Below are 14,351 nucleotides of genomic sequence, written 5' to 3' on the forward strand. Positions count from 1 at the left end.
GACTGTGAAGAGTTACAAAGGAATCTCACAAAACTGAGTGACTGGGGAACAAAATGGCAGAATAAATTCAGTATTGATAAATGCAAAGTAATGCACATTGGAAAATGTCCCAACTGTACATATAAAATGATGGGGTCTAACTTAGCTGTTACCACTCAAGAAAGATCTTGGAGTCATTGTGGATAGTTCTCTGGAAACATCCACTCAATGTGCAGCAGCAGTCAATAAAGCTAACAGAATGTTCAGAACCATTAAGAAAGAGATAGATAATAAGACAGAAAATATCATAATGCCACTATCCATAGTACACCCCGCACCTTGAATACTGCGTGCAGTTCTGATCACCCCACCTCAAAAAGTATATATTAGAATTGGAAAAGGTACAGAGAAGGGTAACAAAAATGATTAGGGGTATGGAACAGCTTCCATATGAGGTGAAATTAAAAAGACCGGGACTTTGCAGCTTGAAAAAGAGATGACTAAGGGGGAATATGCTAGAGGTCAATAAAATCATGACTGGTGTGGAGAAAGCGAATAGCGAAGTGTTATTTACGCCTTCACATTAGACAAGAACCAGGGGTCCCCCAAGAAATTAATAAGCAGCAGGTTTAAAACAAATAAAAGGAAGTACTTCTTCACACAACACATAGTCAATCTGTGGAACTCATTACCAGGAGATGTTGTGAAGGCCAAAACTATAACTGGTTTCAAAAAAGAACTAGATAAGTTCATGGAGGATAAGTCCATCAATGGCTATTAGCCAAGATGGTCAGGGATGCGACCCATGCTCTGGGTGTCTCTAGCCTCTGATTGCTAGAAGCTGGGAGAGATGACTCACTCAATGATTGCCTGTTCTGTTCATTCCCTCTGAAGCACCTGATATTGGCCACTGTTGGAAGACAGGATACTGGGCTAGCTGGACCATTGGTCTGACCCAGTATAGCCGTTATTAGGTTATTTCCAGAACCGGGATAGATATTGTCTATGAATAAAAGTGAGAGATACTTCTCTGGTTGCTCTTTCAAGCTCACCCATCTAGGGGTTTCATAGATTCTAGGACTGGAAGGGACCTCGAGAGGTCATCGAGTCCAGTCCCCTCCCCTCATGGCAATACCCAATACTGTCTAGATCATCCCTGATAGACATTTAGCTAACCTACTTTTAAATATCTCCAGAGATGGAGATTCCACAACCTCCCTAGGCAATTTATTCCAGTGTTTAACCACCCTGACAGTTAGGAACTTTTTCCTAATGTCCAACCTAAACCTCCCTTGCTGCAGTTTAAGCCCATTGCTTCTTGTTCTATCCTTAGAGGCTAAAGTGAACAAGTTTTCTCCCTCCTCCTTATGACACCCTTTTAGATACCTGAAAACTGCTATCATGTCCCCTCTCAGTCTTCTCTTTTCCAAACTAAACAAACCCAATTCTTTCAGCCTTCCTTCATAGGTCATGTACTCAAGACCTTTAATCTTTCTTGTTGCTCTTCTCTGGACCCTCTCCAATTTCTCCACATCTTTCTTGAAATGCGATGCCCAGAACTGGACACAATACTCCAGTTGAGGCATAACCAGCGCAGAGTAGAGGGAAGAATGACTTCTCGTGTCTTGCTCACAACACACCTGTTAATACATCCCAGAATCATGTTTGCTTTTTTTGCAACAGCATCACACTGTTGACTCATATTTAGCTTGTGGTCAACTATAACCCCTAGATCCCTTTCTGCCATACTCCTTCCTAGACAGTCTCTTCCCATTCGGTATGTGTGAAACTGATTTTCCTCCCTAAGTGGAGCACTTTGCATTTGTCTTTGTTAAACTTCATCCTGTTTACCTCAGACCATTTCTCCAATTTGTCCAGATCATTTTGAGGGTGTGTGTATGTTTAAAGCTCTGTAGATATTTTTCTGACTAGGAACTGCCAATGGATGCTAACCCATATCAGCAGATAACCATGATGCAGGTCATACACTGTAGCACACTGTAAACAGTGCAGTCAGTGTCCAGAGGATGGTTCTAAAGTCCAAGTGTACTATCTGATGGCACCAAAGTCCAAGTTAGGGAGGGAAGAGGCATCTTCAGGTGAGTGGAGGAAGGGTATCAAATCAAACCGATAACAAGACCTTGTCTGATATCCCCTCACTATTGGGCATGAGGGGTCTTCTACCTCTTTCCTTGGTGGGGATAAAGGCCCCTTAACCCAGGGGATAGGGCTAACAAAAAGAATAAATGTATTGTGCCAGAGACACTTATGATCTGGTGACTACCAAGATTGCAGGAGTGGATAGACCATCCCCAAATCCTCTTGGGGAGAATGCATTTGCAGTTCTGGTCCATGGACTGTGAAGCTAAAACTAACAGAGAAGTGGACGTAGAACATCTGTCTGATCTGCTTCATCTCCCACCATTGAAATAACCAGGGGAGCAAAATCCTTCCCATGCTCGGGAAAATAGTGGCCCTTACTGGCACAATGAGACCGAATGATAACACTCCCACTCTCAAAGAGTGAAATCACCAGTCTGTAATTGACAGACTTCATTTCCTTTCCACACGGTCCATCTCCTCTTCCTTAGTGAACTGTAGGTTAACTCCTCTGCTAAATGTCTGGGTCTCGCATGGACGAACATGTTCAGGATGCCCTGTGTATCCTACATGGAAAACTCAGGCTTTTTTAAGGTGGGTGGTTTCATACCTTGGCACAGATAAATGCAATTACTTTGAATGGAGGTTGCTAATGTATGGATCACCACGACTAAACCCACAGCCGGGAGGGAAGGTGGGGGCAGCACAGTCTAGTGATAAAACAAGGTCAGGTTCTATGTTTGAGTCTCGACCTCTAAGGGTTGACAAGGACGTAGCGATGTGATCCAAAATCCACTGAAGTCAATGGGAAGACTCCTACTGTCTGCAATAGACTTTAGGTCAGGCCCTAGGAGCATGGCGGCAGCACTCTTGCAATGCAGGGAAAAGGCGAGGAAGCACCTTGTGACACACTATGAGGATGGCCTGTCTCGCTGATGCTTGAGGTGACAGAGACCCAGGCTGAGTAGCACAGCTGCATATAAGCTGATTGCCCTGTTCCCCTCGCCCCGATTTTCATTTATGCAGCAGTGATGGCCCTAATCTTGCCTTACACAGCAAAACCCTGATGTTCAATGGCTGCCTCTCCTAAAGCAGCTCCCAGTTTTGCTCTCCTCCCTCTGCTTGAGAGCTCCCTCATTGCAAATTACCTGCCTGGCGCCTGCTGACTGGATCCAGGGTTAACTCATGCCAGTCAGAGGTGCTCAGGTCAGTGCGAGCCATGCTGGATGGCAGAGCTGCTGCTCTGGGAGGGGACTCCCTAGTGGTCATATTGAAGTGGCAATATTTTTATATATATATATATAATATAATATATATAATATTGCCATAAGTATTCCTGGCTCAGTGTAGCAGACAAACTGCCTCAAATCAATAGCACATCCCTGCCCTGAGAGAATTGCTGTCTTAAAGTACAAGCTGGTTGGATTCAGTTTAGACACACAGTGCCATGCAGTCATCGCAGCTGGTATTAAGGCTCACACTTTTTTGGATGAAAAATAGGGTTTTCAGCTAACTAAAAATTTGTACTGAAAGTGTCTCTGCGCTTCCATCAACACATTTCAATGCTTTTGTGGAAAACGGAAATCTTTTCTGTTTTCAACCCAACATATTTTTGTTTTTGGTTTTGTTTGTTTTAAAAAAAAATCAAAATTTTACACAGGGGGAAGAAGGACCCAACTTCCGACCTGCTCTATCTGGAATTCTTTGTGGAAGAGCTAGGTTTTCAGAAATGGCTTGTAGGAGATGGGAGGGGCTTAGCTGGAAATCCATGGACTAGGCAAATCTGCAGCAAGCAAAATATCAGAGACATTTTGCTCATTGTGTGTCTTCTGGGTTTTCCTTTGTGTAGATTCCACAACCAGACCAGCTAATGAGTCTGCTTTAGATACGTACAAACTAGTTCTTGTTCAGGGCTATGGTAGGGTCCCAGCTAGCCACATGGCTTGAACAGCACCAAGCAGCTCTATCTAATCGAGAATCAACAGGCATGGAGGAATGTTGGCCATCTGTTAGATAGGGTGGTTTGGAGAGATGGGGTTCAAGTAACTGGGATTCATTGGGTCTGCTCCGAATCCTTAGCAAGCTAAAACATTTAATCTTTGAGGCTGTCTGTAAGGCTTCCTCAGATAAGGGGCTCCGTATGTGGCCTTCCAAGAAATCCAGGATGAATGGCCCCTGCTCAAACATACCCTAGCAATCCAGTGTTTGCACGCACCACCTGTCTCCATATGGCCTGGTAGAGCAGGTGCAGCATACCATGCTATAGAGGAGAGCCAGGCTTCACCAGTATAGCTGGATGTTTACATTCCATGGGAGCCTTCTGTCCAGAGATGGCCATGCATGAGATCCTGCCTTATCTCTCTCTATCTTGCTTTCAGATAAGGGTCTGACTTAAGCTTGCAGCAAGAAGGCAGTTCAGAGTACACATCCCCTCCTAGAGGGGCCCTAGCAAGGCTGGCATGTGCATGAGATCAGATCTCACCTTGTCCTTAACTCGACCTCGTGCCTAGGTAATGTAGAGCACATCTACTTGTCTCCACGGGGTTAAACTTGGCTCAGCAGGGCGCTTGCCTCTGACATTCTGGTGCATGAAGGCCTGTCAGGGAAAGCCCCTGCCAAAGTGCTGTAAACCTTCTCATTCCAGTTTGTAAGCGGGCAGCTGCAAGATGAGATTTAAGGGGTATTTTGAGTGAGCTCCAGGCATCCCGACTTCCAGTTCCCTGCTCTAATCATTTCACTCATTGCCTCTGCCAAACACCTAACCTGAAACTCACGAACCTCAATGAACGTCTGAGACCACTGCCTATCATGCTGACCAATGTTGTCTCTTCGTTTCCTTGTGCTCCCCATGTGTCTGCCTGTATCCATCTGTTGTTTCTTGTTGTATACTTACATAGTAAGCTCTTGGAGGGGGTGGCTCTTTTTGTTCTGTTTGTATAGCACCTGTCAGCCTGGGTTCCTGGGCCAGGACTCAGCTGCAAGGTACTACTGTAATACAACCAGTAAATAATAATGTCCTATTCTTGGTGTGAGGTGAGCAGAGTTACTGCTGCTTCTCCAGCCTTCTCTTCCCCTTTTTCCTTTGATATTGCCGTTCCACAGTGGGGTGCGATTGTGCACACATTTGTGTGCTGTGACTTATCGGTTCAGGGAGGTCAGCACAGGATAGCAGGCTTTGAAATACCTAGCTTGTGGCTTTACGTCACACTGAGTGTAATGCTGACAGCCTATCCACGTCCTTCTGGGCAGCTTACCTGGAGCAGCTCCTCGATAGCACGTTGTGTATCTGCTTTTCTGGCCCATTGTACGGCTGTGGCTTCCTGAATCTGGCAGGTGGCTCTTACTATTCTTTGCCTTTTTTCCTCTTTCCCAGCTGGAACATCAAATACAGTCTCTGAACTCTGAGCAGCTGGAGACCCGGGTGCAGAACGAGCGGCTCCAGCTTCTGAATGAAAACCTCCTGGAGCAGCTGGAGAGAAGCAAGTGGGAGCTGGAGGTGGCCAAGGGGCATCTGGAGCGTCTCCAGAAGGAGGCTCAGTGTGAACAGGAACAGAAAGACAGGTATGGCTGGACAGCGGTTACAGAATGTGCAGTGGAAGCTGGTAGCTGCTTGTGCAGCATGACTTACCTGGTACCCGGTAAGAGGAGCTGTCTACTGGTTAAGGAACAGCACTTGGAAGCTGGAGACCTGGGTTCTATTACTGGCTCTGTCATGAGCTCAATATCTGATCCTGGGGAAGACAAGTAATCAACTCCCTGTGGTGGTTTTCTCATTGATAAAACATGACTAATGCTAATAGTCCCCTGCTAGGGGAGTTGTGAGGCTAAATTAATGTGTTAATAGATGCTTGGCTGGAAAGCACTGTACAAGGGCAAAGAATTTTTATTTAAAGCAGTAGGGGGGTTTCTTTCATGTGCTCTCCAGTTTATTGTAGCCTCAGCTAGAGAGGTTACAATAATTGTATCGCAGCCACTGTGGGGTGCATCTTTTCAGCCTTTACCTAATAATAAGACTTAGTTCTTACATAGCAGCTTTTCATCTCATGATGCATTAACAAACAGAGGCATGTATCCAGGAACGGTGCCAGGGTTTTTGCGGCCCTAGGCGGCAGCGCTCCTCATCTGAGCATTCGGCGGCGGGGGTCCTTCCACTCCGTGTCTTCGGGGCACTTCAGCGGCGGGTCCTGGAGCGAGTGAAGGACCCGCCTCCGAATTTCCGCCAAGGACGGCAAAATGCCACCCCACCAAATCCTGCCACCCTAGGTGACCGCCTAGGGTCGCCTAGTGGAAGCGGCAGCCCTGCATGTATCATTATCAGTCATGACCCATGGGTCTCAAACCTGGGCCCATAAGGTTCTCTGGGAGCAGCCACACTCCAACTGGCAGCCGCTTATGTGGGACCTACAAAACCTGGCCCCAGTGTGGCCCACTGGTCCTACGTAAGCCAGCAGCAGGAACCTCTCTGAACAACTGGGCTCCATCTTCCTCTGGACTGCATGCCTTGTGCTTCCTGCTCCATTTCCTGGCATCTCCATCCAGTTTGACTCTTAGCATCTGACTTGTGGTTCCTGAGCCTCTAGCTTGTCTCCTGCTTCTGACCTCCCAGTATCCTGACTCAGCCAACTCTTAATTCCTATATTGTGGCTGCAAACTCTGGGTCTAATTACTAAGTTGGGCTGCCCACAACCTAGCCATGACATTATCCCTATTTTACAAGTGGGGTAACTGAGGTGCTGAGAAGGAAAGTGACTTGCCCAAGGACACACAGTAGGCTTGTGGCAGAGCTCAGAGTAGAACTCAGGTCTGCTGGCTCCAAAGCCAATGCGCTATCCACTGAACTATCTTTGAAGCTGGCAGGCTTGTACCTTTAGCAACATCACTTGTGTGTGCATGAGAGACAGTGCAATTGTGGGGGCAGGCAGATTTTCCATCATTTCTAGTCTTTCGCTTAACCTTGTTTCTTTTTCTTTTTCTTGTTTTCTTTTCCCCTCCCTTTACACAGGGATGTGTTCAGAGTCTCTAAGAACATGCAGAAAGAGAAACAAAGCCTTCTTCGACAGCTGGAGCTCCTCAGGTAAGGGGGGTGTTGAGAGACTGCTACTTCCCTAGACAGGAGACTAGAGAAGAGGTGGAAAGGTCAGCGGTGTTATCCACCCCACAGACAGAAATAGGTTCAAAACTCCAGCAGTGCTCAAGCTTGCTTGTTTGCTCTGGGAGTGCTCCTTAGCATCCAGAATTAGTGACTCTTTGGGGTGGGAGTTGGGAATCCTCCAACCAATAGCCAGAGGGATTTGAGCTGGTTCATTAGCTCTGGTCCTCTTCTGGCTAGCTTGTTTCCAGATGTGCCAAAGTTGCTGAAGCACCATACGGATTCTTTGTCTCTCCAGGAAGCTGTAATAATATTTAATGTATTTCGGTGGCATCCACAGATTCACTGAAGGGCCAGTATGATCATCTAGCTTGACCTCCTGCATAACCTAGGCCATAGGTTCTCACCCAGCGATTCATCCAGGGGAGGAGATTATACTATGGAGTCCCATCGTTATCTGGACTGAGACCCCCACCCAACCCATCTGGCAGGAAGGGCGTCCTTATTTCCCTAATTAGCTCTCCAGTGTTGGTGTCTGCCCTGCTCCCAAGGAGCGCTTGGTAACCACTCTGCTTGTCTCTCTCTCTCACCTTCCTTTGGAGCAGAGAGATGAACAAGAAGCTTCGGGATGACAGAGATGCCTTTGAAGCCAAGAAGCTGGTTAGTCTAAGAAAGAAAATCCTAATCCCCAGCCACCGCCCTTTCGTCTGCTGCTGTTATTGTCACCACTCGGGGGCCCTGCACTTCCACGGGGGACACTGACCCAAGCACCCGAGGCCTGGTGTGGCACCTTAGACTTCCACGCACTTCTCCCATTCTGGAGAGCACCGTGCAGATTACATTCAGGCCGGTGGGAAGGGACTGCTGGAGTCCACTGCCCTCTGGCCGTGGTGAAGGGGGAGCCCAAGTGTGGGGACCAAGGGCGTTTGTGTTTGAGCCAGGGAATTCAAGGCCTGGAGGGCACTGGTGCTGAATCCCACGCCGGAGGTCAGGCTGTGTTAACCTGAATGGTGATGAGGGGGTAGAGTCCAGAGAGATTGTCTGCCTGCTGGCACCCATCTCTGCAGCCTCCAGGCCCCATTTGAGATTATAGCAAGTAGTATTGCCTAGCCCCTCCGTCCTTTGTGCCAGCCACTGCCAGCCTGGTCCCAGCCCAATCCCTGTCAAATGTGCTGCACAGACATGCAACAGCAAGCCCACAAGGAGGGGGATGGGGCTCAGACCCCGTAAAGGACGGGGAACAGCACCATTGGGTTCACTGTCGGCCTCATCTGCATCACCTTCGCCCACAGTCTGATCGTCTTGAAGATGCAGCCTTGGGTGGGGGGTGAGCAGAGCTATTGGCACCATATGATGTGTGGGGCAGGCGAGCTCACCGGCATCCCAGCATTTATTTAAAGGCTGGATGGCCTCCCAGACTAGCAAGAGCATGTGGTGTAGGTGGATGTCCTTGTGAGCCCTTCATTCATCCTGCAGCAAAGCTCCTTTCCCCTCCCCTTCACTCACACTTAGATCCATCCTTGCAACCAGGGGTCATCTTCCCCCAGCCCTGCCACCGTGTTCCATTGGTGAAGACATGGAGGGGACAGCCTTCCAGCAATGTCAATGAGCGTGCAAGGAGGCAAAGCAGAGGGCTGGGGTAAGGAGGATCCAACATGTCCAAGCCAGCCTGGCACTTGGGTAGGGGCCAGGAAAACCAGCAAGACCAGCATGATGACGTGTGAATGAAAGCATGGTGGGATCAGTTTTCAGGGGTCCCGTCTACGCTTTGGCTGCAAGCTGCTTCTCCTGGAAGAAAGGCTGGAGTAAAATCCAAAGAAGGAAGGGCTTGTTTCAGAACAATGTAATTGCATTGACTATTTCCTTTAGGGCTCAGAGGGCGGGATTTGTTTCTGAATCCTGCATGGGGATTTGCTGAAGCTGCTAATCGCGTGCGTGAGCGTCATGGTGCCAATTGGTCTTGGGTAGCTAGCCACGATCTAGGCCATAGCTGGAATCTACCATATCAGAGCACACAGTTCCAGGCAGCGTTCCAGCTCTGCCTGTGTCCTGGGTGAAAAGTGTTAGCTAAGCCATCTGGAGGAGGTACCAGCTCACCTCTTCCGGAGTAACCAGAGTCCCTGCTGCACCAAGAGATGGTATGCAGTCATTCAGGATATCCAATCCACCTGCTGGCTTTATTGTAGGGATCATGTGCCATTGGCATGTTAGCCTACTGCCCTCTCCTGGAAAAATAACCCAATAAAACCAGATCACTTTATCGCAGAGTCCAATGCAAACAGGGGGGAAAATGGTGCTTTTACCTTTTTCACTATATTCTGCTTCAATGCCAGGCCTTTCCATCACAACTGCCCAGGCTTCTGAGCTGGGATGATAACCACCCTCTTGGCATCCTAGTGTTTCTTCTTAATGAACTGTTGTGTCAAGGAAACTTTCCCTGCCCCCCGGCTCCTTTTCCCTTGATTTCAAACTGGGGTAGTTGTACTGGTGCAAGGCACTTGTGACACCAGTGCAGCTTGTTTGCACTGGTTCAGTGGCATTGGTGCAAATATATGAATAATCTCCCAGTGTGGACAAGGCTTTAGTATCCCTTCCCCGTGCCTAGAGAGGTTCAGCTCAGTTTTCAGCCTCTTGTGATATTACCATTCTGGTCCTCCACCAATATGAAGGAAGTCAGGGCCTGGTATTTCTGATGTTAAATAAAATGGGGGAAAGGCCCCCCTTTGAGGCAGTCTATATAGCCTAAAGGGCAGAAACAGAATCTGTTTGTCTTGTTTTGTTTTAGAGCCATTCAGAGGAATACTACAGACACACCTCCACTCTAAGATATTTCTGCCCCAGAACTGTAGGGATACTCTCTCTTAGTTGGGTTTTTTAACTGTATTTTAATTGACGGGGGTGGTGGCAATAGGAAAAAAGTTAGCAACTGATTCAAGAAACAGCCACGGACGCCTTTAAAGAGGTCAGAAAATGCTTCTGTACCGAACATAGCGCACCTGAGGCACAGACTGTATTGGAGAATGGAATCTGTCCCAGAGCCCCTGCCTGGGCGTTGTATTGAAGCCTCAGCCACACCCAAAACGACAGGTCAGGAGAAAACACTGATCGGTTTCTTGCCATATTTCTTTATTTTAGGCATTTTGGGGCCAGATCCTCATCGGGGGTAAATCATCAGAGTTCAAATGAAGTCAGTGAGGCTTATATCAGACCCATTTTTCTAGCCCTGTATGTGAAATGTTACTGTATAGACTTAGCAACCAAAACCTCAGTTACCCATAGGCTTAGATTCACCATAGATTGCTGTTAAAATCTGCTCCAGAAGAAAAGCCAGGTCAGCATTCAGGCAAGACCAGGCCACTTCAGCTGTTACAACAATAGCTGGGTCTCTTATTTTGAACCATTCAAACATTTAGCTATTGTTTGTGTGTGTATGAGTGTGCATACATCTATATGTAATATAGATGACACAATGTGTATTTAAAATCATGAGCCAGGTGCTGTGGTATGGCTGATGCACAGGGTCCAGTTCAGGGGTATGCGCATAAAGGTGGCATAAAGCTCACCTGGCATGCCCTGCTCCTGCTGTAGCTCTGTCCAGGGCTGATCCCCTTGTGCTGCATTAGAGCAACCTGAGGGCTGCTCTGACTTGTGCCAGCTGTAACAGACCCATGAGGCTGAAATGCAGCCTAAGAACAGCGTGGCACACAGGTGCTGCCTTTACCCTTCCCCCTCCTATGCTGGTAGCAGGGAGGGGGAATGGTGTAAGAACCCTGACATCAGCTGTGTACCACCAGCCAATCAACTTCATGCTGCTTTAAGAGCAGATCATACTGGTGGTATGGTGCAAAGAAAATCTGTCCCTCAAGAGAGAATTGGTAACCTGGGCAGGTTATAATAGGAACTGCATTCAAAGTCAGAGCCTGTATTCCAGACACAGGGCTTTCTTTCCACAGTGACCCCCTAGCTGAGGGTGGGTGGGGGGACTTCAGACTTCCCAGCCTAGTGTTTCTATTAATATTTGACCAGTGGAAACAGCTTGCTGCTTTTAAACCCAGGGATTCTGGTGGTCAACCAATCCACATCTCATTTCAATATGAAGTAATTCAAGGCCTGTGAGGCTGTCAGGGACATTGATTGGCCACAGCTCCCTTACAGGGACTCTGCCTACTGGATGGTGATGCAAGTTCTAGCCATCAGCAGCAGCAATAGGGCCTTTTCTGTGGTTTTGGCACGTGTGTTTAAACACCGCCCCTCGTGGAGAGGGAATGTATCTATTTTTTAAATAAGCAAAAATAATTTAAAAATTTAGCTCTTTGTAAATCTTAGGATGGATAATGTTATTTCTGTGAAATGAAGGTGCAAGGAACAAGCACATGGGCTAAAGTGAGGGATATGGGACTGTATGTGCCTAATTACAACAAGAAGCCTGATTCTCTGCTCTCTTTTAGGAAGGATTTTATCCCTCATTCTTCCTAAACAGGGCCGGCTCCAGGGATTTGGCCGCCCCAAACAGCCCAAAAAAAAAAAAAAAAAAAAAAGCCACGATCGCGATCTGCGGCGGCAATTTGGCGGAAGGTCCTTCGCTCCGAGCGGGAGTGAGGGACCGTCCGCCCAATTGCCGCCGAATAGCTGGACGTGCTGCTCCTCCCCGAAGTGGCCGCCCCAAGCACCTGCTTGCCAAGCTGGTGCCTGGAGCTGGCCCTGTTCCTAAAAGCTTCTAACGTTGCCATGGACATGTTTGTGCAATCCAGGCTAACATAGTGTGGCTTTGCATCGCCCTCTAGTGGCTCGACCACACACACAGGTTTATGAGCAAACAGCTGATCCTTCAGCAGACGCAGTACAAACTTGTGCTTTTAGATCCGGAAGTCCCAGGTTTGATCCCCAGCCATGTTGTTATATTTGTGTGGTGTGTGTTAGCAAAGGTGCTGTCCTGATCAGGCAAGATTCGTCTATTCACCACTAGTAAGGCACTGGGACCTAGACTGCCAGGACATGCCAGCGGTGGAATGTGAATGAGAAGTAAAGGACATGCCTTCCCTCCCCCCCATAGTAAGTCTATGTTTTCTGTTGTCTTCATGGAATCCTGGGCATTGTGTATTGTACAGTTGTGATGTCATGTTTGTGTCTGTATCATCTATGTGAAGAGTCAAAGTTACACGAAGCCAACAAGCCAATAAAAGCCTGACGAACCAATGAAAAAAAAATCCCAGCAACTCTCTCTCTTTTTTTAGAAATAGGTATTTATTTAGTAGGTAATGTTTACTCTGTGGGTAGGGCTGACTGGTAACAGATTACCCAGGAGTCACCTGAGCTCCAAAGGTGACTGACTGGGCTCTGCGGGATTGCCCGAGGCTCATGTGACACATGAGATGGCTACAGGGTTCCAAGCGTTGAGAGACTGCACTCAAATTTCAACTGCTATTCCCAGTCAGACCCCTGCATGTTTTCTCCTCCCGCTGTGGCTGAGTGTCTCCTGTGCTTTGCTTCACCCTGGGAGGAACACTTGCACCACATTCTAATATGCGCTTCATGAAATGGGTTACCAAGGGTGCTTTGAGACCTTACGGTGCGGGATACGTGGTCTGTGGCTGTTTGAGAATCAGGGACCTCCTGATATAAACTAGCCCCTGACAGAGCTCCTTTTTTATAACCAGATACCATCAGCCCTAGGGCATGACATGGTGTATATTTAAATCCCTTTCCTTTGCCATGCTCTGGAAATAGAAACAGAAGCTCTTTTTGCTGGTTTCCATTGAGGTGGGATCTGGCCCCAAATGTTTATTTTCTGTGGTAATATTTTTTCAACTCGCAGTTCAGCTTAGCCCTGTAGGCAAGGGAGGCCATCGACTCCAGAAGACTATTTTAAAATACCACCGGTTTAGAGTTCTTGTCCCCTGAGAAGCTACTGTCCACATTTGATTATATTTTTAAAAAATTGCCTTGGGATGAGATTTGGGGGGAAGGGTTGTTTCAGCGTGGGGTGGGGGTTTCTTAATTGGGGGGGAGGGCCAGTAAACATCCCAGCTTAGGCTGTGTGCATGTGAAGCACAACCCCTGGGAGCACTTAGCATGAGCCATGAGCCATTTGCAGGGGTTCTCTAGGCCAAGAATTGCTGTTCCTGTGGATGTAGGGTAGGTTATAAACCCACTTCCACATCCTTGCCCCTCCCCCTCCCACTCCCTCAAAATCTTGTGTTTGTGCCTGTAGGCCTCCAAAATGATGTATAATCTGGAAAAGAGACCTCACCCCTCCCCTAAGCCAGCATATGGAGCACACTCTCTCATCTGTGCCTTGTCTCTTTTGTTGTGGCTCGGGGTGGATGAGGGCCAGCTGGGTGAAGAGAGGCAGACTGCTCCAGTGGTGAGCATGCTAGCCTGGGTTCAATTTCTCTGCTCTGCCATAGACCCCCAGCCTGACCTCGGGCAAGTCACTGAGGCTCTCTTTGTGGGAACGTCCCTACCTCACAGGTGTGTTTGTTTTACTTTAATAATTTTTTTCCGTGCTCTCTGGGAAGCTGGCTGCAGGGAAGGGGCCAGTCAGACAAGGATAAATATGAGAAATGCCATTAAAAAGCAGCATTGGTGTGGTATTAATTTAGATGGAATAGAGAGGCCCAAAGGTATTAACGTAACCCAGTCATAGCCATCATTAAACAGTGTTTGGGATTGTTATACTGAGACCTCAGCATGCTTAGCACTATGGCAAACATACCATTAAAAATCCTTTTAACCTTTAATTAAATATAAAGAAAAGAAAAAAATAATTAAAGACTTTGAAATGTAAAGCATTAAATAAGGGTTTGATTTTAAGAACATCCCTTGGTCCCTTTCCCTTTAGCTGGAGTGCGATTTTTAGAAGGGGAAAAACCCCATGTCTGACAGTCTCTTAGGTGGGATCAAAGACAGTCAGAACTGCCCTTCTGGGTAAAAGAGAAGTTAGTTGAGATGAGCTAGAGCTGTTCCTGCCACTGTTAGTCTGATCCCATTTCACCTCAGGGGTGGCTGGGATTCTGCTATAGCTGGTAGGTGTGGTGATGTCATCTGGGTCCTTCCCTCTGGCCTAGTGTGGGCAGGACATCTCTCAGGATTAGGATGACAAAGGTGCGGGGTCCCAGGAGACGGGGACGATGGCAGCGACAATGGTGAAGCTAGCTCCAGTAGCCTCCATCTCTTCTTCTAT

At 47.6% G+C, this 14,351-nt stretch overlaps 1 protein-coding gene across 1 annotated transcript in view; it reads left to right on the forward strand.

Annotated features, from left to right (window-relative positions):
* The window catches only part of CRACR2B (calcium release activated channel regulator 2B), an 88,614-nt gene that overhangs the window by 61,019 nt on the left and 13,244 nt on the right, over positions 1–14,351 (forward strand). The window contains exons 9-12 of the mRNA XM_029912036.1: positions 5,453–5,640; positions 7,082–7,153; positions 7,774–7,828; positions 8,716–8,807. Of these exons, the coding sequence (XP_029767896.1) occupies positions 5,453–5,640; positions 7,082–7,153; positions 7,774–7,828; positions 8,716–8,807 (407 nt within the window). The remainder of the gene's footprint in view (positions 1–5,452; positions 5,641–7,081; positions 7,154–7,773; positions 7,829–8,715; positions 8,808–14,351) is intronic.

This window comes from Terrapene carolina, unplaced genomic scaffold (assembly GCF_002925995.2).
Source record: "Terrapene carolina triunguis isolate 2854851 unplaced genomic scaffold, T_m_triunguis-2.0 Scaffold171, whole genome shotgun sequence".
NCBI lineage: Eukaryota > Metazoa > Chordata > Testudines > Emydidae > Terrapene > Terrapene triunguis.